This window comes from Eschrichtius robustus, chromosome 9 (genome assembly GCF_028021215.1).
Source record: "Eschrichtius robustus isolate mEscRob2 chromosome 9, mEscRob2.pri, whole genome shotgun sequence".
In the NCBI taxonomy this organism is placed as follows: domain Eukaryota; kingdom Metazoa; phylum Chordata; class Mammalia; order Artiodactyla; family Eschrichtiidae; genus Eschrichtius; species Eschrichtius robustus.
The window spans coordinates 70468151-70492772 of record NC_090832.1 but is presented as its reverse complement, the minus strand read 5'-3'; the positions used below and the strand labels follow the sequence as shown (position 1 = coordinate 70492772).

Here is a 24622-nt window from a genome sequence, read left to right as displayed (position 1 = left end):
ATTTGTATCATTTTTTAAAATTAGATTCCACATATGAGTGATATCATTGTCTGTTTCGTCTTGACTCAATCTTGGCAGGCTGTATGTTTGTAGAAATTTGTCCATTTCTTCTAGGTTGTCCAATTTATTGGCATATAACTGTTCCTCTTATGATTTTTTGTATCTCTGCGGTATTGGTTTTTATTTCTCCTCTTTCATTTCTTATTTTGTTTATTCAATTAAATCAGACAGTTTTTTAAAAATATTTATTTATTTATTTATTTATTTTTGGCTGTATTGGGTCTTCGTTTCTGTGCAAGGGCTTTCTCTAGTTGCGGCAAGCGGGGGCCACTCTTCATCGCGGTGCGCGGGCCTCTCACTGTCGCTGCCTCTCTCGTTGCGGAGCACAGGCTCCAGACGCGCAGGCTCAGTAGTTGTGGCTCACGGGCCCAGTTGCTCCTCGGCGTGTGGGATCTTCCCAGACCAGGGCTCGAACCCGTGTCCCCTGCATTGGCAGGCAGATTCTCAACCACTGCGCCACCAGGGAAGCCCCAGACACAGTTTTAAACAATTGTTAACTCTGTATAATATTAATATGAAATTCCATGAATATACTATGTTTGAAATTGTTTATTAATTTAGATGTTAAAAGATACCCTTAAGGGGAAAACTTATTCTCTTACATCAATAAAGGAATATTAAGACTGAGCTAATGTTTCCTTCTTATTTAATATTTCTGCTGATAGAATGGCTTTCTGGTATATTATTCCGCTTTTGTATTAGTGACAAATGATAAGTGGCTTGATTTCTAGTAAGAGTTACTCGTTTTATATGAAATATTCAGTGAACCAAGGAGGCAACTTCTTTTACCTCTGCCTCAGGATGCCAGGGTCTTGCTGTCATTTCCATTCTTCTAGGGTTTCCTTCTTTGGTGCTCTGCCCTATGTCAAGTGTAGAAAGTAACTGAACACTTACAAGCACTCAACTGTCTGCAGCTTTGGTGCATCATTTAGAAAGTAAGAATCATTTCTTACTGAGTGCTGACTGGCACAACACAGCAGGGGAGTAAAGCTGAAAAGAGAAACCATGAGAAATTTATGTTTTCTTTTTGCTTGCGTTTCCTGTCAAACGAGTAAAAGCAGGACTTAAAAATGAATCAAATGTGCTTCAAATAAACTTTCAAGGTTGCAGTCAAAACATTATTTTTTAACTTCCAAATGATCAATATGTATCGCTCCTCACAGAATTATTAGAGACTACTCTGTACAGATTTATTTGAGGTTGTAGGGCTATAACTATGAAAACTAGTTTTATGACAAACAAGCTTTTGGAGTATTTTGTATTTTTCATATACTTGAACTATATATATATAGGATGCAAAAGGCTACTTTAAAAGGGTAACCGATCACCATTACTTTTCTTTTTTTTTAATTAATTAATTAATTTATTTATTTTTGGCTGTGTTGGGTCTACGTTTGTGTGCGAGGGCTTTCTCCAGCTGCGGCGAGCAGGGGCCACTCTTCATCGCGGTGCGCGGGCCTCTCACCGTCGCGGCCTCTCCCATTGCGGGGGACAGGCTCCAGACGCCCAGGCTCAGTAGTTGTGGCTCACAGGCTTAGTTGCTCCGCGGCATGTGGGATCTTCCCAGACCAGGGCTCGAACCCGTGTCCCCTGCATTGGCAGGCAGACTCTCAACCACTGCGCCACCAGGGAGGCCCCAGGCCCCACCATTACTTTTCTGTAGAAGGTTTTTGCACTAAGAATTTTCAGTTACTCCAAATACTTTCCCTTCAAAACATAGTAATAAAACTAAAGGCCCAGGAATTCCCTGGCAGTCCAGTCATTAAGACTCCATGCTTCCACTGCAGGGGGCACGGGTACCATCCCTGGTCGGGGAACTAGGTTCCCTTGTTCTGTTAAAGATGACTGCAGTGTAATACATGTGCCTTGCAGTGTGTCTGCAGGATGCCCAGAATATCTGCAGTGATGACCTTCATGAACTGAAGCCTAAGCTCTTCATTTCCACCTCTGATCTCATAAAGCCATTTTCTGCACAATTATTTTGGAAAATAACTTCCTTTGACACTTTTGTCACTGTTAAATTTCTACTTCTTGGTTTGGGGGTATATATTCTCAGATCCTTAAGACCTTGTGTCTTAATTGCTCTTGATATTGAGTGATAATTATTTTCTTTGTTTTGCCTCCAGCGACATAACGTGGTTCTGTTATATTGGATCTTAGACCTCTTTAGAAATCCCTTTGGACGCTAAATATTTTTCTAAGTTTCTGCCATCAGCCTTCTCATTATATCCTCTACTTTGGCAATCTCATCCCAAATCAATATCTCCAATCTGAACTTTTCCCTTCACACATCGACCTGCTTGACGGACAGCGTCACCTAGATGTTTTGCTGGTATCTCCATCCCAAAACGAATTCATCAAGGTCCCCTCCCACCCTTGCTCTCACCCAGGCTAAGCTTTCTCTTGTGTGTTTGTTTTGTTTTGTTTATTTCTGCCTGCGCTGCGCGGCATGTGGGATCTTAGTTCTCCGACCAGGGATGGAATCCGTGTCCCCTGAAGCGGAAGCGCGGAGTCTTAACCACTGGACCGCCAGGGAAGTCCCAGGCTAAGCTTTCTCTTATTTTCCTATTTCTGTTCAGGGCATTACTGCTCTTCCAAGTTTTAGGTTCCAAGCCTTGAGTTCAGCTTTGACTTTCTGCTTCCCCTTTTCTTTACATGCCATCAGCTGTTCAGACTGGCCAAAGAAATCTTTGTATAGCTTCTATCTTCCCAATGTCATCCCCCAGCAGCTGTCATAAATCTCTCCTAGAGAAGGGTTTCTTTTTTTTATTTTTATTTTTTATTGGAGTATAATTGCTTTACCATGTTGTGTTAGTTTCTGCTGTACAATGAAGTGAATCAGCTGTAGGTATACATATATCCTCTCTCTGTTGGACCTCCCTCCCCCTCCCTTTCCCACCCATTTAGGTCATCACAGAGCACCGAGCTGAGCTCCCTATGGATTAAAGACCTAAATGTAAGACCGGACACTATAAAACTCTTAAAGTAAAACATAGGAAAAACACTCTTTAACATAAATCACAGCAAGATCTTTTATGACCCACTTCCTAGAGTAATGAAAATAAAAACAAAAATAAGCAAATGGGACCTAATTAAACTGAAAAGCTTTTGCACAGCAAAGGAAACCATAAACAAGATGAAAAGACAACCCTCAGAATGGGAGAAAATATTTGCAAACGAAGCAATGGACAAAGGATCAATCTCCAAAATGTACTAACAGCTCATGCAGCTCAATTAAAAAAAAAAAAAAATGGGCGGAAGACCTAAATAGACATTTCACGAGAGAAAGATTTTTTAATTAGCCTCTTTACCTTCTGCCTCTTCTTCTATTTTGTGCTAAGGATTTCCAGCTAGAGCTGCTCTTCTAAAGGACAACACTGACTTTAAGGCAATGTAATTTAGAAGAGCTGAGCCCCCAAATCTGCAGTGAGCTAAGGGTGGAGGATTATTTAAGCCACTTTATCTTTCATTCCCTATTTCTTATCTGTATTGTGGATACTAATAATTTCTACAAACTATAATTGTTGCAATTGCATGAAAATATGCACATAAAATGTTTTTCCCTGGCACTTTATTAGCACTCAATAGATGGTAACAGTTATTATTATCATGTCACTTTGCTGTTCAAAACTGTCTATGGTGGGAATTCCCTGGTGGTCCAGTGGTTAGGACTTGGCGTTTTCACTGCTGGGGCCCGGGTTGGATCCCTGGTTGGGGAACTAAGATCCCGCAAGCCTCGCGGCGCAGCCAAAAAGAAAAACAGTCAGTGGTGCCATAATGTCCACCAAATGGTGCAGCTCTAACCTACCTTTCTAGTGCTGAATCCCACTTACTGACCTTCACAAACTCTTTTCAGTCATGCATGCTGAACCGTTCTCTACACATTTCATTTACCTAAGATGCTTCTTACTTTCTCGTTTGTCTTATAGCTATTTATTTAATTTCCCTGTCTGAGTCAACATTCTGTTAATTACAACTGACCTATACTCTTTTCACAGTAAAGGTAAGTAAAAAGGAGGGAAATTATTAACTCACACGTGTGGGCCAGGTGGGGACTACAAGGCTGTCAGGTTTCACGGAAGCCACTCCCTGGGTCACAAGCATTTTGGGACCACAAGGGCTCCACTTTTTTCTACACGTCAGCTTTATTTCCTGCCCCAACATTGGCTTTCTCTGCTTCTCCTTAAACCCTGCAGCAACACACTTCCAAGAGATATGCCTTGTTATTTCCATCCATTTAGTTCCACACACAGATCAAATGACCCTGCATTCCAATCCCAAATTTCTGGGACAGTGTGCCAGGCAGTTCTCGGAGCAAGTCCATTCAGGGTAGGATGCTCCAAAGATGGTTAATGTCTCAGAAAATAAGATCATTAGAGCATGAGTAGTGTCTTATCATCTTTATATTTTCTCATCATTCTTGCAAATTGTGACTTGCATAGACCCCCTTCAATAAATATTTATAGAAAGATCTGAAATTTTCTATCGTGAGTTTGCTAAAAGCAATACGGATATTGAGTGAAGTTAAATTTATAATTTATTTAGTCTGCAGAGAATGATATAGACTTGATTGGAAGCTCCAAGACCTCACAACGCAATGGAAAATTTTGCCAAAAAGTGAAGGACACAGGAAAAGAGGATCAACATCACCAATTATTAGAGAAATGCAAATCAAAACCATAGTGAGGTATCATCTCACACTTGTCAGAATGGCCATCATCAAAAAATCTACAAACAATAAATGCTGGAGAGGGTGTGGAGAAAAGGGAACCCTCCTACACTGTTGGTGGGAATGTAAATTGGTGCAGCCACTATGGAAAACAATATGGAACTTCCTACAAAAAACTAAAAGTCGAACTACCATATGATCTGACAATTCCACTCCTGCATATACATCTGGAAAAAACCGAAAACACTAATTTGAAAAGATACATGCACCCCTATGTTTATAGAAGCACTATTTACAATAGCCAAGACATGGAAGCAACCCAAATGCCCATCAATAGATGATTGGCTTAAGATGTGCTATACACACACACACACACACACAATGGAATGTTACTCAGCCATAAAAAAGAATGAAATATTTCCATTTGCAGCAACATGGGTGGACCTAGAGAATATTATGTTTAGTTAAGTAAGTCAGACAGAGAAAGACAAATACTATACGATATCTCTTATATGTGGAATCTAAAAAATAATACAAATGAATGTATATACAAAACGGAAATAGAGTCACAGACTTACAGTTACCAAAGTGGGGGGAGGGGAAATTTAGGGGTACGGGATTAACAGATACAAACTACCATACATAAAACAGAGAAGCAACAAGGATTTATTGTATCACACAGGGAAGTATATCCAATATCTTGTAGTAACCTATAATGGAATATAATCTGAAAAAATACTGAATCACTATGCTGTATAACTGAAACTAACATAATATTGTCAATCAACTATACTTCAATTTAAGAATGATCCTCAGTTTGTCCCAAAATTTAAGAAATGCTCATCGAAATGAGCTATTATTTTTAAATTATGAAATTGTTTTAAAAGCTTGACAAAACATAGATCTACTAAGAATTCCTGGGAAACCGGTCCTTTTCTACACTGTTGATGGGACTATAAGCTGGTCCAATATTTTGGAAGGGCAATTTAGCAACATCTGACTAAATTAAAATCACAAATTGCTTTGATTCAGCAAGTCTTCATTGGGGAATTTATCCCATACATACTTACTTGCTCAAATAATCAAATATATGCACAAGGAAGGTCACTGCAGCATTTTTATAGTTAAAAAAAAAAGAAAAGAGAAAAAACCCAACTTGTTCATCCATGAAATAATTAATTAAATCACCTTCATTTATACCATGGAATATCTTAGGGTCATTACAAAGAATGATGATATGGAAAATCTGTAAATTAATTTTTAAGAGAAAAAAGTAAAGTGGAAGACTGTCCAGCTGAGTGGTATGAGTAGATTTGTTAAGAAAGCAGTGGTGATAAGCACATATTGCTTATATGTGCAGAAGAAAATGTTTTTTTTTTTTTTGCCACCGTGGGGCTCATGGGATCTTAGTTCCCCCACCAGGGATTGAACCTGGGCCCTTGGCAGTGAGATCACAGAGTCCTAACCACTGGACCGCCAGGGAAAAGAAGAAAATTCTTAAGAATAAATAAACCATTGCTGAGTCAAGTGGCAGGGTGGGACTTGATCCTGGAGGTTAGGAATGGAGGAAGACGTTTATTTTCTATTTTATGTCTTTCTTTGCTGTTTGAAAATTTTATAAAATTTATAATTTTAAAATTAATGGCACCTAATTAGCAATTTTAGGAAGTCTCAGAACCATGGATATTTGGAATTTACAAATCAAATTTTACATTGTCTTTCTTCCCTGTCCACTTACCCTTATATGTATAAAAAAATACATGTCATTAAGACTTATAAATACAGAGAGAATTTTTTTTTTTTGGCCGCTCAGCCTGTTCCCCTACCAGGCATGTGGGATCTTAAGCCCCTGACCAGGGATTGAACCCATGCCCCCTGCATTGGGAGTGCAGAGTCTTAACCACTGGACCACCAGGGAAGTCCAATACAGACAAAACTTTGAACTCTCTTCCCCTACCCCTTCACACCACTTCTGATAGAGCTGTTAAGAAGTAATCATATTCTTCTGCTCAACAAATAGCCTGGCTAGGGAATGCATGAGGAACAGGTTGAAAAATGCACGTTTATTGAGAACACACCTCCCATGTGCTGCACATGGGAGCACATTGAACTAGGGGCTTAGGAGTCAAATGATTCACAAAACAAAGGCTTTGGATAACAGGATGATTAGAACAAATTATGAAGAGTTAGCTAGAACTTTTTTTTTTTTAAGTGCTTTGTGCCCGTTGATCGTGGGTGGAGCAAGAAGGAAGGTGTTTAGGCTTTTTTTTTCTTTCTTTCTTTCTTTCTTTTTTTACAAAATTGGTACAAGGGCCATGAGTCAGAGGGAAGGAAGGGAAGGCAGAAATTAGACAACTACAGGTCTAGAACAGTATGATCTGAAGGATCCCGAAGTGATGGTTAGAAAGCAGGTTTCTAGGGCCCAACTCCAGTCTACTTAATCAGACTTTCTAGAGGTGTGGCCTGGGAATCTGCCTTTAAGTCAAATTATTCAAGTGATCTTTATGCACACTAAAGTTTTAGAGGTTCTGCTGTAAGATAATTCAGATCCTGAAGGATAAGCCCTACCTGGACTGAGAGGTAATCTTACATTTATTTTCTCCTTAGATTTCTAGGATGGTAGTAAAGTCCCATATTAAGCATGCAGTAGATGTTAGTGGGTAAACTCGTGGTAAAGAAATTGAGAAAAGATTCAGTTATGTTAAGAAAACAATTGGACTAGAAATTTAGACTCTCTTGAGAAGACAGTAAAAAAAATCAATATTGTGACAAAATGTAAGAGAAAAGACAAAATTAAATTAGATCTAAAGCACAGATTAAGTTTGTGAAAGAGAAAGCTAGAGCCTGTGTTTTTGCAGTTCATCTGATAGAGTGTAACAACTGAGCATCTATCTTGCCTTCTTTTGGGTCTACTTGCTATAACTTTTGATTATAGATAATTTTGTTGATAAAAAGTAGAGTCCCCAAAATATTTGAAAGGCAGTTGTAAATAAGTTCCTAAAGTTTAAAGAGCATCATTGCTCATCCTGTAGAGTCTAGGATATTTTAGATAATATGAGGATAAGTGTAAATCTATATCTATGACGGTCAAAAATAAACTGAATTGAATTTAGTTCAATGGGCATTTATTGACTACTTAATTTTACCTTGAAATGTGCCAAGGAATATTAGAGAAGGGAGCCTGGATATAAGACACAGTGTCTACCCTCAAAGGGCTTACAAGCTCATGAGCAAGGCTCATCTATAGACTAACTATAATAAAAGGCAAGAGGAGGGATTTTGAATTAAAATGCAGTGGGGGGTGGGATGAATTGGGAGACTTGGGATTGACATATATACACTACTATGTATAAAATAGATAACTAATGAGAACCTACTGTATAGCACAGGGAACTCTACTCAGTGACCTAAATGGGAAGGAAATCCAAAAGAGGGGATATATGTATATGTTTGGCTGATTCACTTTGCTGTACAGCAGAAACTGACACAGCAGTGTAAAGCAACTATACTCCAATAAAAAAAATGGTATGACATTAAAAAAAATAAAATGCAGTAAGTAGTAGATCGAAGCTACAGGAGTTTTAAAGGGTGGTTATTTCTGTATGGGAAGGGGGGTGGTGGGCTAAGGGAAAGCAGAACAAATCAGTCAACTCTACTCTGGTGACAGATGTATCCAGACTTCACTCCACCAGGAAGACAAAGGAAGACTTCACAGAGGAGCCCTGGTTAGAGAGGAAGTCAAGAGGGTGAGGATGTGGAGTGAGGAATAGTGAGCAAGTGAACATTTTTGTAAAGGTACGATAGAGGGTAAGCGCTTGGTGGGACTGATCCTGGTCCAGTATATGAATAGAACACTAAACACTCAAATTGATGTTAATTGAATTATTATTACTGCCACTGTTGTTATATTGACGAATACGTCTATAAGAATCACAGAGGGGGCTTCCCTGGGGGCTTCCCTGGTGGCGCAGTGGTTGAGAATTTGCCTGCCAATGCAGGGTACACGGGTTCGAGCCCTGGTCTGGGAAGATCCCACATGCCGCGGAGCAACTAGGCCCGTAAGCCACAACTACTGAGCCTGCGCGTCTGGAGCCTGTGCTCCGCAACAAGAGAGGCCACGATAGTGAGAGGCCCGCGCACCGCGATGAGGAGTGGACCCCGCTTGCCACAACTAGAGAAAGCCCTCGCACAGAAACGTAGACCCAACACAGCCAAAAATAAATAAATTAAAAAAAAAAAAGAATCACAGAAATCAGCAAAACTCCTAAGAAGTTGATGTCCTAAAATGGGAAGAGAGACCTGTGCATTTCCAAGTTCAACACACTTTGACAGCCCTATTTTTTAAAATCCAGATACCACAAAAGTGATGCTCTCTGATGGGTTTCCAATGAGGTAAATGAGATACAATGATGAAAACTTAGAAATATAAGAAAAAGGCACTTCTATATTGCCTTTCTAAAGGCAATTTCTGTATTTCTTCTTGGGAGAGATGCTGTGAATCAACTCAGGGGTTCTCTACAGAGATAGCGTATGCCACATTTATGCTTCCAAGATTTATTTTGCTTTATTTCGCGGTTAATTTACGTTTGAATAATTGAGGCTCTATTAAAAGCATTTTCCTTAGAATGGTATTACTCTTTCTCATCTGCACCTGGCTTTTCCTCATGGAAAGAAAAAAAAAAATCCGAATAGGCAATACAAATATCTCTCCTCATTTAACTACCTGTTTATTTAAATATACATGCTATCTTCTTTCTGGGAAGAACGCAAGGACTAGAATTAATCGTTTTAAATGCGGGCCCAGCGTTTCCGGTGCCTTTGGAATCATTTCAATATGTGGCACGGCACCTGCCTCGTGTTTTCAACTTTGATTGGACTCCATTCGCTGCTCCTCTCAGGAAAAATGTTTTCCTTGGGAAAGTGTGGTGTGTTTTTAACCGATCCCAATAGACCTTCAACCCATGCTCCCTCTTTGTGTCTGCGGACACAGAAGTGGTTCCCAGACTCCGGGGGGACTTTCTGCTGGACCGATCCCCAGACAGACTCCGGCCCTCACCTCTGAGATCCAGCAGGCGGCCTGTCTGGGGCCTGGCGGCCCAGCCCCTCGGATGAGAGCAGGTAGAACCCGCCCAAGACCCAGCAGCCGTGCCCGCGTCGCGGCCTCCGCAGGACAGACTCTAGCATCCCCGCCCTGTCGGTTTCCGGAGCCCCGGAGCCCCGCCGCGCCCTGGAGAGGCTCCAGCATCCCTCGGCCTGGAGGCCCCGGGCACCCGCGGCTCCCGAACCACGAGCCACAGCCGCGCTGTGGCCTCGATCCACAGCGCCGGGTGGAAGAGCCGTGCCGGCAGATGCTGGGGCTGGGGCTGCTGAGCGCCGGCCCCCGGACGAAGAGCGCGAGCACCCGCGCAGCTGCCAGGCGATCGAGCGCCGCGCCGCGCCGCGCCAGGGGAGTCCCGTTCCTCCTCGGCCGAGTGGGGGCCCGAGGACACGGTTAGCCGAGCAGATCGGAGGCGGCCTCAGCCCGGCTCCAGCCCCGCGCACCTTCCCGGTGGCCGGGGCCCCGGGAGACAGCCGGGGAAGGGAGAAACGGCGGCGGGAGGGCGGGGCGCTCTCCGCCCCCTGAGGCCCGCGCTCTCTCCCCGCGTGCTGGGGTTGCTCGGCGCCCCGGTCGGAAGGACGTGCCCAGCCTCAGCCCTGAGCCGTCCGCCGCGCCCGCCGCATCCCTGGCGCGGCCCTCTGGCTCTGTTAGCAGGCACAGCCCAGCGCCCTTCCTGCCCCCAGGCCCTGCTATTTCAAGAATTTTAGGGGGAAAAAAAAAAGTGCACTAGCGAGCTGGGGGCCGGGGCAGCCCGGGAAACTCGCGAAGCAGGCAGGCAGGCGCGGCCTGGATGCAGCGACCTCTGTCCCCTAAGGGTCTCCCCGGCTTTATTGATCGCAGGGGTGGGGTGGGGGGCTTTTTCTGTCTCCCAGATTTACTCTGAAATCGAGTCCCTTGGGACTGAAGGTCCATATGATTGTATCACGTCCATAGCAGTCGCGCTGTGTCCAAAATGGGCAAGAGCACTCGCGGCGCAGACACTGAGGTCCCCAGAGACGCCAAGTCTCTTGGCCCCGGGGCTTATGCTTGTTTTCTCCATGGAACGGGCCTCCGAATTCCCCCAGGAACGTCTCAGTAAGTAGGGGTGTGTGTGCGCGTGTGTGCAATGATTCCCGTGAACTGACAGTGTTATTACAAGAACAAATGGATGTAAGTACAATACGTCATGTGTACTTGTTGATACACTTTTTTAATGGATAAGAATGAAATTTCTGAGGTCTCGAAGACAAGGTCGACTTGTCAAGGGAAAGTATTTCCAGCCCTCATTTAATTAAACCTGCACTTCCGTAGTGATTCGATGGACATTCCAGCTAGCACCTTAGACGACTTTGGTGTTGCGAATTGAATCTGCATGCATTCTCATAATAGAACACTTGTCATACGAACTGCCATTGCAGGTCACTCTTCCTCAAAACTGTAAGCTTCCTCAAGGCAGGGACAGTTTTCATTCACCTTTGATTTTCCCCATATCAAGCAGTGCCTGCGCATAAATACTCAATAAATGGTCGTGAATTACACCACTCACTCCTAGTCGTTACATTTTCTATAGATTCTAATACGGAGGAATGCAGGAAGGGGAAGGTGGGGGGAAAGATACCAAATAAAAGTGAAGGACTTAGTCGTCCAAGCTGAGGGACATTTGCAAGACAGTGATAATGCTCAGAATCAATTTGCTAATCAAATCTTTTTGGTTTTAGGGCTATCATGGGCAGGAAGTGGAAATGACCTACAGTCGGGCTTGTTTTTTTAATCAATAAGTGGATACATTTCTCTTTGGATATATTTTCCTTTCTTTTCTTTTTTTCTTTCTTTCTATAGATCAGGTGTGGTGTAAACCATTATACTTGAAGTGAAAATGTGTCTTGCTAGCCTTTGATGCCTTAGATGTCCTTGAATTTACTGGTATATGTGGCTAATCTCATATTTCTCATTTTTTATATTTTAACGGTTATCCTAAGATAACATACATTGGAGAAATCTTGTTTGGACATCTAAAATACTTCACTTGGGAGAGTGAGCTGCAAATATTAAAATCCATTAGCTGCCTTAATCGTTGCTTTTTAAGCTCTCAGTGATACTTTTATATCTTTGTTCCTTAGCCCTTGAGTGTACTCCCCAGCCTCTTCCATTTGTAACTATTTGAAGAACCTGTATTGTTAATATGTAATATCAGCACACATATGCTGTACTATTATTTTAGCTGATAATGGCTTTTATAAGGGGTTCATTTGTGCCCACTCATCTTATATAATGGCACTTAAACATCGCCATCACTGATGCATTACAAACATTCATTCTGGACAACATACTGTCTAGAACATTTTCTATTAATACTAGAAATCTCCAGATGCCTCATCACTATCATTGTTTCTGAATTTCTGTAGACAAGTTGTAAGAAAGATTAGCCTTTTGTCTAATTTTTGACTACTAACAAAATATTTGTTTTATTCTGAACTTTAGGCTTAAGCACTTGAATTTTTGTACTACTTTTACTGTTCTGTTCAAGTGCCAAGTGTTCATTCTTTCCAGGTTGTAAATAAAATATGGTTCAGAATGCCATCTCTATTTGCAGCACCAGGAAAAAAATGCTGTTGCATTTGTAATAACTCTCGATAACCCTGTTCTTTTATTTTAACAACTTCCCCTCCGTTGTGATTTTTAATGGAGTCCTTATTGCTCTTTTTTTTTTCTTGACCTACTTTCTTTTCAAGAGCTTTCATATAGAGCGTGTTTTATGTGGCGGTGATTTCTGTTGTGTGTAGGAGAGTCTTAAATCGCGGCGGAACAGATTAGTTGGCTATCACTTATTCCAGAAATGTTTTCGTGGTTTAAAAATCACCTGGTTCCAACGTCCACAATTTCACAGTCTGAAATCTTTTAAGCTATGCTTTTCATGAGTTTGCTCCGTTCTCCAGACTGAGGATTGGACCTGATTCTGCTCTGACCCAATTGTTATTTTTCTTTGTTGCCTCAACCCCCTAGAGATTGTGTTTCCAAGGGAGAGGCGTTCTTGGGACTGACGAGGAGGGGAGTGGGACGAGATCTGGTACCTCAGGCACTGGATCCCGCCTCCCCCTCCTGGTGAGAAGTCAGAGACAATTTTGACAGTTCATAGTCCCGCTTTGGCTCTCACGCTCTTGGTCCATGGGTGGGTTTTACCTGCTCCCACTTCCCCGGCCTCTGGCCTGCCTTCGGGCCAATCGCAAATGCAGCCCTTGCCCCAGCCCACCCAGAGCTCTCCCTCACCCGTCCTCTTGGGGAACTGGGGCATATGTCCGTAGAAGGCTTCGGAGACTGGGGAACCCACGCCGGGATCCGGACGGTCGAGAAGACAGCCCCTCCCCAGGCTTTTCCCCGCGTCGCGGCGCTCACGTGACCGAGAACAGGCCTCCACCGGTCCGCCCATTTCGTCCGCTGCTGCCCACTTCCCGCTGGGGGTAAGTAAACCGCGGTTTTCCGCACCGCCCAACCCCGCCCTCCTCCTTTCCCCTTCCCTTCACCTCCCTCGGGTTCCCTCGCGCCACTCTCCCCGCCCCCCATCCTCCCCACCGGGCCCTTTGTACGTGCTCGGCGGCGTGCGAGCGCGCCCGGCACGTGACCCCGCCGAACGTGGCATTGTGTTATCACGTGACCCAGGTGCGTACGCGACGGAGCGGGGTGTGAAGATGGCGGACGAAGAGGCCGAGCAGGAGAGGTTGAGTCGCGGCGGAGGCGGCTGCGCCGCGGAGCTGCAGCGCCTGTCTGAGCGGCTCCAGGAGCTGGAGCGACAGCTGCGGGAGAGCCGGGTGCCGGCCGTGGAGGCGGCCACGGAGTACTGTCAGCAGCTGTGCCAGGTGAGGGCGCCTGGGGTCCCCTCCCCCTTTCCCCCTGCTAGAGGGGGAAGAGGGCGAGCGAGCGCTTGGCGGCCGTGCGGTGGTCTTCGCTGCCTTGGCATCGTCTGCGCCGCCGCCCGGGCGGGAGCGGGGGAGTACGAGGAAGGCGCCTTTGTGTGGCTGCCGTTGTGGCGGTTGTTGTCGGCGGCTCCCGGCTGGGGGAAGGGAGTTGTGGTCAGGGCGGAAAATCCCCCCTCCCCTTTCCTTCCCCGAACTCGGGACTGCGCGGTCCCCGCGGCCGAGAGATGCAGACTGCGAGGACTGGAGCCCTCTCCGCTGTAGGAGAGGGTAAGGGGGGAACGGAGGCCAGGTCCCCTTCCTCCTCCTCTTATTGTGCACTGGGGATTACCGCGCCCCCCGCCTCTGCGCCCCCGCTTCCCACTCCAACGGGCCTCCGCCCCCACTGGTTTGATTCCTTTGCCTCCTTTTGCTTTCATCCGTCCCGCCCCCGGCCCCGTTCTCGCTGTCTCCGGGCCTTTGTTGTTCGAGTTTCGCCTTAGGACTGAAGGGGCCTTTGTTGATGTTCCGAGGAGCAGTCCCCGCCGACCCCTTCTAGCTGGGCGAGACGTTCGGGGGTAGGCGGCGTGGAGGTTGTCCCTTCCTGCCTTTACTTGCTAGGAGCACCTCTTCCATGGTAAAGGTTGCTCTCCTCGGTGGAGAGAAGCTGTCCCTGTATGTGTATCCTAGGGTCGGATGTCCCTGTGCAGCGGCTTTTCCAGAGTCCGCTTCTCTTTTGCCTTCACCCTTGGAGGAGTGTGGTTTCCTCTCTGCCCTTCCTCTCCCGTCTCCCCACCCCCCTATTATTTGGAGCCTTCCCTGTTTGGCCTCCCGGTGGAACAGAGAAGACTGAGGTTCATGTGGACCCGTGCTCAGGTCAGTTTCAGGCCTTTCCTTCCTTTTCTTGCACAAGGATACTGCTTTCCAGTAACTGCGTTCTAACCAGGTTTTGGAATGTTAATAGCACTGTTTGCTTGATAGAAATCGGGGAGTTTGTGTCTACATTTGGACTTGATTACCTACCCTCCAGTTACGTTTGAAATTTCAAGGTGCTGCTGTTGGCTGTGGTCAAGATTTTGGTTAGATTATCTTCTTGAGGAAGAGAAAGAATTTATACGGGTTACATTTAGAGTTAGCTTGTGAACATGTCATGATACAGAAGTTGTTTCATTAAGATACTGAACTTGAGGTCGAACAATGGTGGACCGTTTTAGCATTTCAGAGTAGATCACATTTTCACTTAACTTTTGGCCTCCAAGTTCTGAAATCTTTCTTTATAAGATCAGGGATACTTGATCCCATACCAGAAATTCTCCATTGTTCCATGCACCTTATTGTCGCAGATTATTTGACGGCGGTTCATTATCTTAAAAAGCAAAACAACCAAAAACAAACAAAAAAACTTTGTGAGATTGCATGGTGACTTGTCTGGGAATAAATGCAAGGTGAAAGCCACCCACTTAAGGTAATATAGGTCTGGTGAATACCTATGGCATAATTAGAGATTCTATCATTCCTTTGAATCCTAGTTTTAAAGAATTGTTGAAATTTACTAATTTCACCATCCTGACCGTAACCACTCATTCTTAATTGGTCTTTCAGATTTAAAAATTTATCGTAGATTAAAAAAAAAACTTTAATAAGATGCTCATGAAAGGAACTCTTTCATTTGTAACTAAAGTTAGCTTTTTAGTCAGTGAAAAGTATTAAAGTCTAGCTTTGCTGAAAGACGTTTTTCAGGTAACAGTTTACACTGATGGATTTAAGGCTTATTGCTGTAAATAGTCTTGACCAGCAATATTTATAATCAGGATTAATAATTCTGGGAAAGTGGAATCTCATACAAATTGGACTTAATTTGGAGGGTGTGCAACATCAGATATTTATCACTTTAAAATTATTTTTAATGTATGAAACAGTATTTCTTTTTGTCAGCATGAAGGTAATTTCCTGTATTAGTTTTAAGTGATTAGTCTTATAACATGTAAATTGTTTTTATTGACCAGTGCTACATGAAATAGTAATAAAACAAATGCTGGGTTTGTGGATTTCAAAAATAATGACATATTGCATGCACTAAAATCCCACAATAATGTAAATGCATTTAAAAATGATCTCCATTATTCGAATAGTAGAGTGTATCTGATGTTTAAAATCTCCTGTAGAACATTTATATATATATATATATATATATATATATATATATATATATATATATATATATATATATGATAAGTTTCCAATTTGGTCTTGCCAGATGGGAGGTAACTTGAAACAGTTGTTTCTTTAAAATTGTATCATAGCCATTATTATTAACATTTTGCTACAAGTTGAGCAGAGCAGTGGTTAACAATTACAGAATTTATTGGAGCAGTTTAAGAACAGTGCTAGAAATACTAGGAGCTAGAAATTGTATCTACATTTCTAACCTGGAGATTATCATTTAACTTTTTCTATCTAAGCTTTTCCTGTAAAACTGGGATATTCACATGCTTCAAGAAGGCAAAGATGAATAAATATTTGTCAGAGTTAGTGTGCTTCAGAGTTAATAGTCTGCAAGTGTTGATGCTTAGTGCTTTTAAATGTGAATTAGTTTATATTCTGAATTTTTACTTCAACAAAAGGTGAGTTTCTGGAGAATGTAGTGAAACCTACAGAAATAAAGTTGCTTACTCTTTCTAGTTTATAGATTTTTCTTTCCTTTTCAGTGAGGTGTAGGATAGTAACAGATTTCTTGAGTTCTGAGAAGTAAAATAGAAATGAAAAACATTTAAGTTTTTTTTATTGTTAACTGTATTGTTTTGCTGTTTATATTAGGTTGCTTCCTGGAAGCATGCCCCACTTTTATATGAACATTTGCTTAAAGCTTAAGAGTAGGAGGAAGGGAAGGTGGTAGAGGATGGGCATATGGGAGTATTTGTCAGAAAAACTTAGATTTCGTTATATCTTTACAAGCTAGCCGTAATCTGGATAATGTTTAATTTTCCTAAAAGCAAATTAGAATAAGAATATAGGATAACCAGAAATAATTTATTGCATGTATTTGTTTCAGTATCATTATATAAAAACAGATTGTAGTTGGAACTTCTGGGACCGTTTATTGTATTAGACTAGGCCAGGATTCACTCACTCATTCAGCATTGTTATTGAATACCTACACCGAGGGCCAGGCAACCATGAGCATGGTCCCTGGCTTCAAGGATCTTACAGTCTCTGGAGGAAGGTAGACAAGTAATTGTAGTAAACTGTGATTTATATCTTTTATATGGAAGGTTATTTATCTGGGAGCTTGAACAGAAGCATTCCAATAGGAAAATTGTTCTAAAAGGATTTTAAAATGATTATTCATTTAAAAAGTTAAGCCATCGTAATAGTTGAAGAATGATTTGTTGGAGCATGGTGTTTGTTGACAGCATTACATACTGGACTGGATGACTCGTTGATTAATACATGAGTTGTGACTGTTTATGGTTGTTTACCTTTTGGTGACATAATTATTTTAAAAGGTAGAATTGCAGTTGTGGAAATATGGTTGTGTATCATACACACACGCACGCTTCTTACCTTTGTTCATACATTAATTCATAGAAGCAGCTTCTCAACTGGGCATATACTTTTTCCCACTGCATTTCTCTCTTAAGGACATTTAGAAACACGTGGGGTCAGTTGTTCGGTTACTGCAGTGACTGGGGATGTGATAACTGGCATTTAGTGCCCATGGGCCATGGATACTACATTTTCTGAAGTGACCAGGACAGTCCCACCCCATTAAAATTTACCCCTCTGCCTAAATACCCACAAGTGCCCTTTTGAGAAACAGTGACCAGAAGGAAGAATATATTAAGATTTTTTTTGTCCTTATGCTTTTTCATGTTAATATAGTTATATTAAGAAATGCAGTTAATCTGGAGCAGATCCAGGTCAGTGCTTTTCAACCATATATAAATGCACACACTGAGCTTCAGTGCACATTGAACTTGAAAATTTCTACTTTCTTAGCAGAAATTACGAGCAATTACTTAAACAATTACTAAAACAATTCACTTTTACTAGGTTAAGGAGGGTAGCAAAGTCAGCATACTTAGTTATCCTGATTAAAGCAGAGATTTGACCTTTTGATAAAAATTGAAATTCTGTGCTCTTAAGAAAGCATTTAATGCAAGGACTAGGTTTAAATGTTAGGGAATATAAGATACTGGAGACTCTAGTAGGATATAAACTAATAAGATAAGATTTAAATATCACTTCAAGATGACAACTGAAGAGATGTCAAAAGGCTGTGTATCATTAATATATTTGCTTTATTTTTTATTCCCCTTTTTAAAATTGAAAATGTGGTATGTTAAAATGGTTTTTAAAAATTCAAAGACCGAGAAAGGGCATACACTGAAAACTTGCTCTCCTTCCCACGCTAGGCCTCCAGTCACCTTCCACAAAGACAGTCCCCTAATAGTATTTTATGCATCTTCCCAGAAATGCTGTTTACTCTTTTTTTTTTTTAAATTAAAAAATCAGGACATACTGTATACTGCATCTTTTTCTTCACCAAAAAAAGGTATCTTTGAGATCATTCTGTAGCTGCCCACCTAAATCTATGGCTTTCTGTTTTAAACTGTGTAGTAAGTCTAGTCTGCAGCTGTGTCTAATCAGTTAATTGTTGGTGGTTATTTAGAAGAGTAAGTTAATTTTTTGTGTAGTAATTTCAGTGGAGTTCAGAATAGGTAGTAAGCACATCAGGCTGGGGTATCAGACAGAAGGCTTTACTAAAAAGGTAGAATTTGACCTAGACCTTAATGCCTTTATTAACTGTGTTTAGTGCCTTATTGGTATAAGAAACAAATGAAATGAAAACTGTTGAGAGCTACTGTTTAAATTGTGCAGTTACAGTATATCTTTGTTTATATTTCTTTCAACTATTTGATACAAGTTGATTCTTTTGTTTGTGCGTTTTGCTTAGCTTTAATTGCAGAGGCAAGAATTTTGAAAATACTTAAATATTTTCCTTGAGAAACTCGACTTTCTTTTGATTATTAGAGACTATCTTAAGTTAATTTGTAGGTCACTTCAAATCAGAAGAAAAGATAGCTTGCTTGTTAATTAGTGATAATTACTTTAGGTATTGAGGGAGTAATAAGTCATTTAAACTTTAAAAGTTTAGGTAATGCTCAGGGGAAATAATTTATTAAGTGTTCGTAATTAGTATGATTGCATGCTGGAGATATTAAATTCTACTTTCCAGAATATACTTATACCAGTTTTAGCAAAGGAAAACTTTACAAATTAAGAAGGAGTTCTTAACACTTCTTGATCCTAAATTAAAATGGGGGAAGGGAAGAGGTATTTTGCAGTTGCCATTCATGATATTTTATATGACTAATCTGCAAAACCAAGGATTTTTGAAAATGTATGGTCTTAACTGTATGAAACTGCTGCTGTACTTATTTTCCTGGAGATTCTGTCAAAGTTGAGAAATTACCTTATTTTTCCCAACTCCCACACGTAAATTCAGTTCATAAAATAAACCAATCAATGTGTGAGTAGCCTTGCTTATAAAATGGAAAGTTTACTTTTTATTAATGTGTTTGTCAGATATGCTGTGTAACTTTTAGCTATGTATTGTTTTCCAGGAGAGCCTCTTGATTCATTGTTTCTCTTATCATTTAGAGTTGCACAGTGCACCTCATAGGAAAAAATGTTACCTTTTCTCACCTTACATATATTTAGCCAAGAAGATTTGTTAAAGTTCAGTCAGTTACATCTTAATTTATTTTAAACATATTGAAATTCCTCTTATATGGGAGCACTAAGGGAGCTATGGAGAATTATGGCGTGGATAGAGCTTACAAAATCTGGTACATATATTAATAGCTAAGTAATACTATTAGATAGTAAAGTATCTAGTGATTAATACAATAAGTAGAGTGTGAATTAAGAAAACTAGAGCATTTTAAAATTACTTACATTAGCTAGAAATTGAAAGGAAAGGAAAACACTATTTACATTGGGTCTTGAATGTGGATAACTAAAGTGGGAAGGATGGGAATAAACCTCAGAGAACTGGAACAACTTTTCAAACTGGCATCTTGGAGAAAAATGTCATGGGTTGGGATGAAAAATAGGATAGAAAAGGTAGATTAGAACCAGACTAAGGGTTAAAGATCCAAACCAAGGAATTTTAACTAATCCTGTAAGCGTAGATAATATATGGTTACATTTCTTAAACACTTACCCTTCCAAGGTTGAGGCATCGAAATTTTAAAAAGCTCAGAATGTTAAGAGCCTTTGGTTTTTCTTGAAGTATCCTGTGTCAGTTACTGCCATGTAACAAACTACTCAAAAACACGGTGGCTTTAAAAGAACAGCCATTTTTATTACTGTTCTCAAGTCTATGGGGGTTTTGGGTTGTTCTGCAGTCAGCTGGTAGGTTGTCTGGGGCTGAATGATCCCAGATGGTCTCACTCATATGTCTTGTGGTTGGTGGGTTGGTTGAGGGGCCCCAGTTAAGTTGGCTCATCTCTGCTCCACTCTTACCCTCTAGTAACGTAGTCTGAATTTCTTTACTTTGCAGCAGGAAAGCCAGTTCTGTAGCACAACTGCTTTTCAAGCCTCTGCTTGTGTCATGTTCGCCATTGTCCCATTGGCTCAACAAATAGTCATACCCAGCCTCTTCGTGGGTACAGGGAGATGTGATTCTTCAGGGACCAATTTTATAACAGTCTATGACATATCCCACTTCTGTTTATTCTCCACTGCAATTCCGTGCACTTTTTTGGGTGAGATTTTAATTTTTTGTTTCTATAGCCCCACCTCTGCTTTCTTTTTTGTCACACATATTCTGTCATCAAAGCACATCTAGTTGCCCCTTTTCTCTTTGATTGGCAAAAGGCATTTCTATCCTGCTTTCTAATCTAAATCTCCAAATAGAAGATGGGCATCCCACTCCATCACTGTAACTTTGGAAAGTTTGTGGAACAACCTCTTATTTGCTGTGGTTCTTTACCTTAATATTAAACCTGGTCTGTATGTAGTGTTTTGTGTTGTCTCTACCTTGTACAGTTTAGTAATAACATTCTAGTTCTTGTCCTAATATTTGAACTTCTTTTTCCTTTTAACTGATGAACTTGTTTTTAACCTTCCATTCAGTTTGTGAAATTCCCCCAGCATCCTGCTTTTATCCTTCTATCTCAGTGGCAGTCCAGTACTCATGACAGTGTTTCTCAAATTTGTGTTTGCAGAAACCCAAGAGAGTCTGTAGATTTTAAGAGTTACTCAGCTCAGAGTAAGATTAAGATGTAACTTTTTTTACATCACCACTTAGTTGTCCACTGAAACAAAATTATCACAAAAAAAACTTATCTTTACTGTGTGTGATGCATTCTATTTTCATTTACTATTATTGTTTTTAAAAGCTGCTCTTGATTTTATGATCCGCTAATACGTCATAACCAAGAAATTGGAAAACACTGCTTATAGGGAGTCATTGGGCTCAATTCAGTAATAAGCACAAACATAGGTAGTCCTGAGTTGTAAGGTGGCCTTCTAGTCTAGTTGATTCAGAAAATTCATACGGTTTTATTTATGAGGAGCATCAAAATTAAAATACAATTTTAAATGACTGCTAAAAACCCAGCATATGTCCATGGAATCAATTTGAGAAATACTGGTACATAGGATCAAATCCAAATTTAAGCTTGAGCCCAGTGGTCTCCGTGCTCTATGGTTTACTTTTTTTTTAATATTTTCACTGTTCAGCAGGAACTTTCTGCTCCATCTAAATTGTTCATTCCTCATTTTACTGCCTTTGTGACTTTGTTCAGAGGAGCAGTGTTACGCAGTGGAAAGTCAAATGGCTTTGGGTTCAAATAGGAGGTCCCCAACAATCAAGACAAGATTTTAGCTCATGCTTTGTCTGGGGTGAGGGTGAACCTTGGAGTTAGTCTAGACCAAACAGATTGAAGAGGAAGAGAATTAATTTTCAAAACAGGCACTGTTACGCTTTACTAACAATGAATTGTTTAATCTGAAGACTTGTGAGATCATAGGATTAAAAAGCGTTTAGTCTGTTTAAATGTCTGTTTACCCAAATTGCCTCTTAGGACCTCATCATTGCTATATAATACTTGTTCAGTATGACATTGATTTATCAGAAAATGTTCAGTTTTATTAAGCATTTGTTTAGGAAGACTGAGATATATGGTTAAATGGCTAAAATGAAACAGTTCTTTAAAAAATGAATTTCAAATATATGGATAATATATTCGTGTGGAACATTTGGCATCCTTATTGGTGCTTGACGTATAGGCAATGTTATGTTTTAAGTTTATCACTCCTAGATACAGATTTTACATTTAGAAAGAGGTAATCTAAATTTAAAAGCTGTAATTAATTGACTTGATCACCATCCCAGTCATTTTGTTTGTTGGTTTTTTTGGATTGAACCTCCCCCGCCCCACTCCCCTGCAGTGAAAGCGTCCTGATCACTGGACCGCCAGGGAATTCCCTGCGTGAAGATATTTTCTAGGAAGGGTTTCTGAGTGCTTGTCATAACTATTGCTCCTTAGTAATTCAGAATGAACTCTAGTATGTAAAACTGAATATGTTGGCAAGAATGAGTCAGACTTAGTATATTTAATATTGTGACCTATTTAGTGTTTCTGAAAAGGCAATCTGATGTTGTAAATGCTGCCTAAAGAGAAATTATTTTTAACACCAGAAGACCTTTGAGGATTTACCTATCTTGAATGAAAATACTTGTGGTGTTTGGTGCCCCTCCTCACCGAATTATCTTTTATAAATCTTGTTTTACTTGATGAAGAAAACCTACCCTCCAGATTCTTTTATATATACTTTGCTTGACAGCTCATTAGATACTGTGAATTAAAGTGTTGGAATTCTAAGGACACTGATTTTAATTTTCATGAAATTGTTTATTGTGACCCTTGGCATGCTACTTAAGACTTTCCTGGGGTTTTTTTGTTTGTTTTTTATCCTTGACATGGAGATGCTACAGACTTTGCTGGTTGTTGGTATAAGAATGGATCAAAGGCATGATTATTTAAAACGATTGTTGTCATATAAAGTAACATTTTCATTTACATTTAGAGACTACTTGGAAAACACCTTTGATGTTTTATACATGATAGTGACCTAGCATAATGTTATTACATTAATAATTCTATCATTTTGAAGCCATCTATTATCGTCATTTTGAAAATAGCATTAGATTACTGATTAACCAGTTTGTTTAAAGCCTACATTTTAGAGAAGGCAGGATTAGATTTTATAATTTATGAAAGGTCTTTTTGTCATGGGGGGCATGCAGATTACTCAATGTGTGTGAATGTGCCAGGAGAAGATTATTGACTTTGCAATTAAAATCTTTCCTTTGTCCAAAATTTTAAACCTGGGATTTGAGAGGCTGGGATGAGAAAAGCTAGTATTTACCTAGTAACTAAAAGTGTAGATTTTGAACTGTGATTAGAATTCCAGCTCCCTTACTTCTGTGGGATTTCAGGCTTGGTTTTGTGTCTGTGTGCTCATCTGTATACTGGAGGTAAGAATAATATCTGCCTTAAAGCTGTTGTGACTAAGATATAATGTTTGTTGAGCACTTTGCATATTATGATGCTGGAAGCACACAGCAAATGTTAGCTATTAATACATTTACAGGGACTAGGTCTGAAACTTTCCCTCATAAAAGAATATTAATCTTGGGCTTCCCTGGTGGCGCAGTGGTTGGGAGTCCGCCTGCCAATGCAGGGGACACGGGTTCGAGCCGTGGTTTGGGAAGATCCCACATGCCGCGGAGCAACTGGGCCCGTGAGCCACAACTACTGAGCCTGCGCGTCTGGAGCCTGTGCTCCACAACAAGAGAGACCGCGACAGTGAGAGGCCCGCGCACCGCGATGAAGAGTGGCCCCCACTCGCCGCAACTAGAGAAAGCCCTCGCACAGAAACGAAGGCCCAACACAGCCAAAGATAAATAAATAAATTTATAAAAAAAAAAAAAAGAATATTAATCTTAGTAAAATACTCTTTAGTTTCTTATCATCTAGTGGTTTTCAAACTTAAAAAAAAAATGAGGGGAACTCCCTTTTCCTTCCCCCCCAAAGTCTTACTTGAAATCTTATGTATAAAACAGAAAAGTTACTGCTGCAGAACAGTTTGACAAATACAGTACTAATCCAGAAAATAACAACGCTATTGCCAGGGGTTGTAAAGGGAGTTCAAGCAGAGTTCTTTTCTGCTGTTATTTTCTTCTCAAATGGTTCTTTTTTCTTATTTTCCTTCATTCTACTGCTTTTCTACACTCTCCCAAAAGATAATGAATGTTCTTGTCTTAGAGGCATAATAAAGCCATCACTGAAGACTTGAATATATTTTATCTTTAAAGACTCTTAATTGTGCTGCTTATTTTTGTTTTACATACCAAGGCACACTAAATAAACTCATTTTTTGGTACCTAAGATTTAAAATAAATTTGCTTCTCTGGAAGCATGACACTGATGTGAATATGTCTAAATAGAGAAACTGTACCTTATCAGAGAAACAATAAATATTAAATAATAGTGAAACTTATGCATGAAACAGTCCCACAGATATACTTAGTGCTTATGTTTAATTCTTTCTGAAAATTTGTTGAGAGGACCTAAGCCATCTTATATATTCCCTCAAATCTTCATCTCATGTTTTCTCTAGATCTCTTATTTTCTTCCTTGTGTTTCCAAAGAAGTGGCTGTTCCCTGGCAAGTGGATCTTTTCGTCTGTGCACCTTCTCAGAATACCTTTCCACTTTCCTGTTTCTTCACATTTTTCTTTCCATCACTTCTGTCCTTTAGCCTGTAGAGATGTGTGTGTGTCTTTCTCATCTTTTTGCTATGTTGATCGTGTCTTCAGATTTCTCCCTTTTCTTTAACCCCTTCTCTC

The 24622-nt window shown here is 40.7% G+C and overlaps 2 protein-coding genes across 3 annotated transcripts in view; one reads left to right on the top strand and one right to left on the bottom strand.

Annotated features, from left to right (window-relative positions):
* Positions 1-294: 294 nt before the first annotated feature.
* LOC137769153 (uncharacterized) lies at positions 295-13367 on the bottom strand. Its single transcript, XM_068550850.1, has 5 exons — positions 12987-13367; positions 9786-10375; positions 1014-1050; positions 850-920; positions 295-484 (listed from the first exon to the last, which is right to left on the bottom strand). The coding sequence occupies exons 1-4, from the start codon at positions 13365-13367 to the stop codon at positions 879-881; spliced, it is 1050 nt and encodes a 349-aa protein (XP_068406951.1). The 3' UTR covers positions 295-484; positions 850-878.
* ZNF292 (zinc finger protein 292) overlaps positions 12305-24622 on the top strand; it is an 89224-nt gene continuing 76906 nt past the window's right edge. Inside the window, exons 1-2 of one of the 2 annotated variants that reach the window (XM_068551498.1) lie at positions 12305-13264; positions 13464-13660. In XM_068551498.1, the coding sequence (XP_068407599.1) occupies positions 13493-13660 (168 nt within the window). In that variant the 5' untranslated portion in view covers positions 12305-13264; positions 13464-13492. Of the gene's footprint in view, positions 13265-13463; positions 13661-14516; positions 14573-24622 lie in introns of those variants that run through there. The other variant, XM_068551497.1, reaches the window with a different exon arrangement.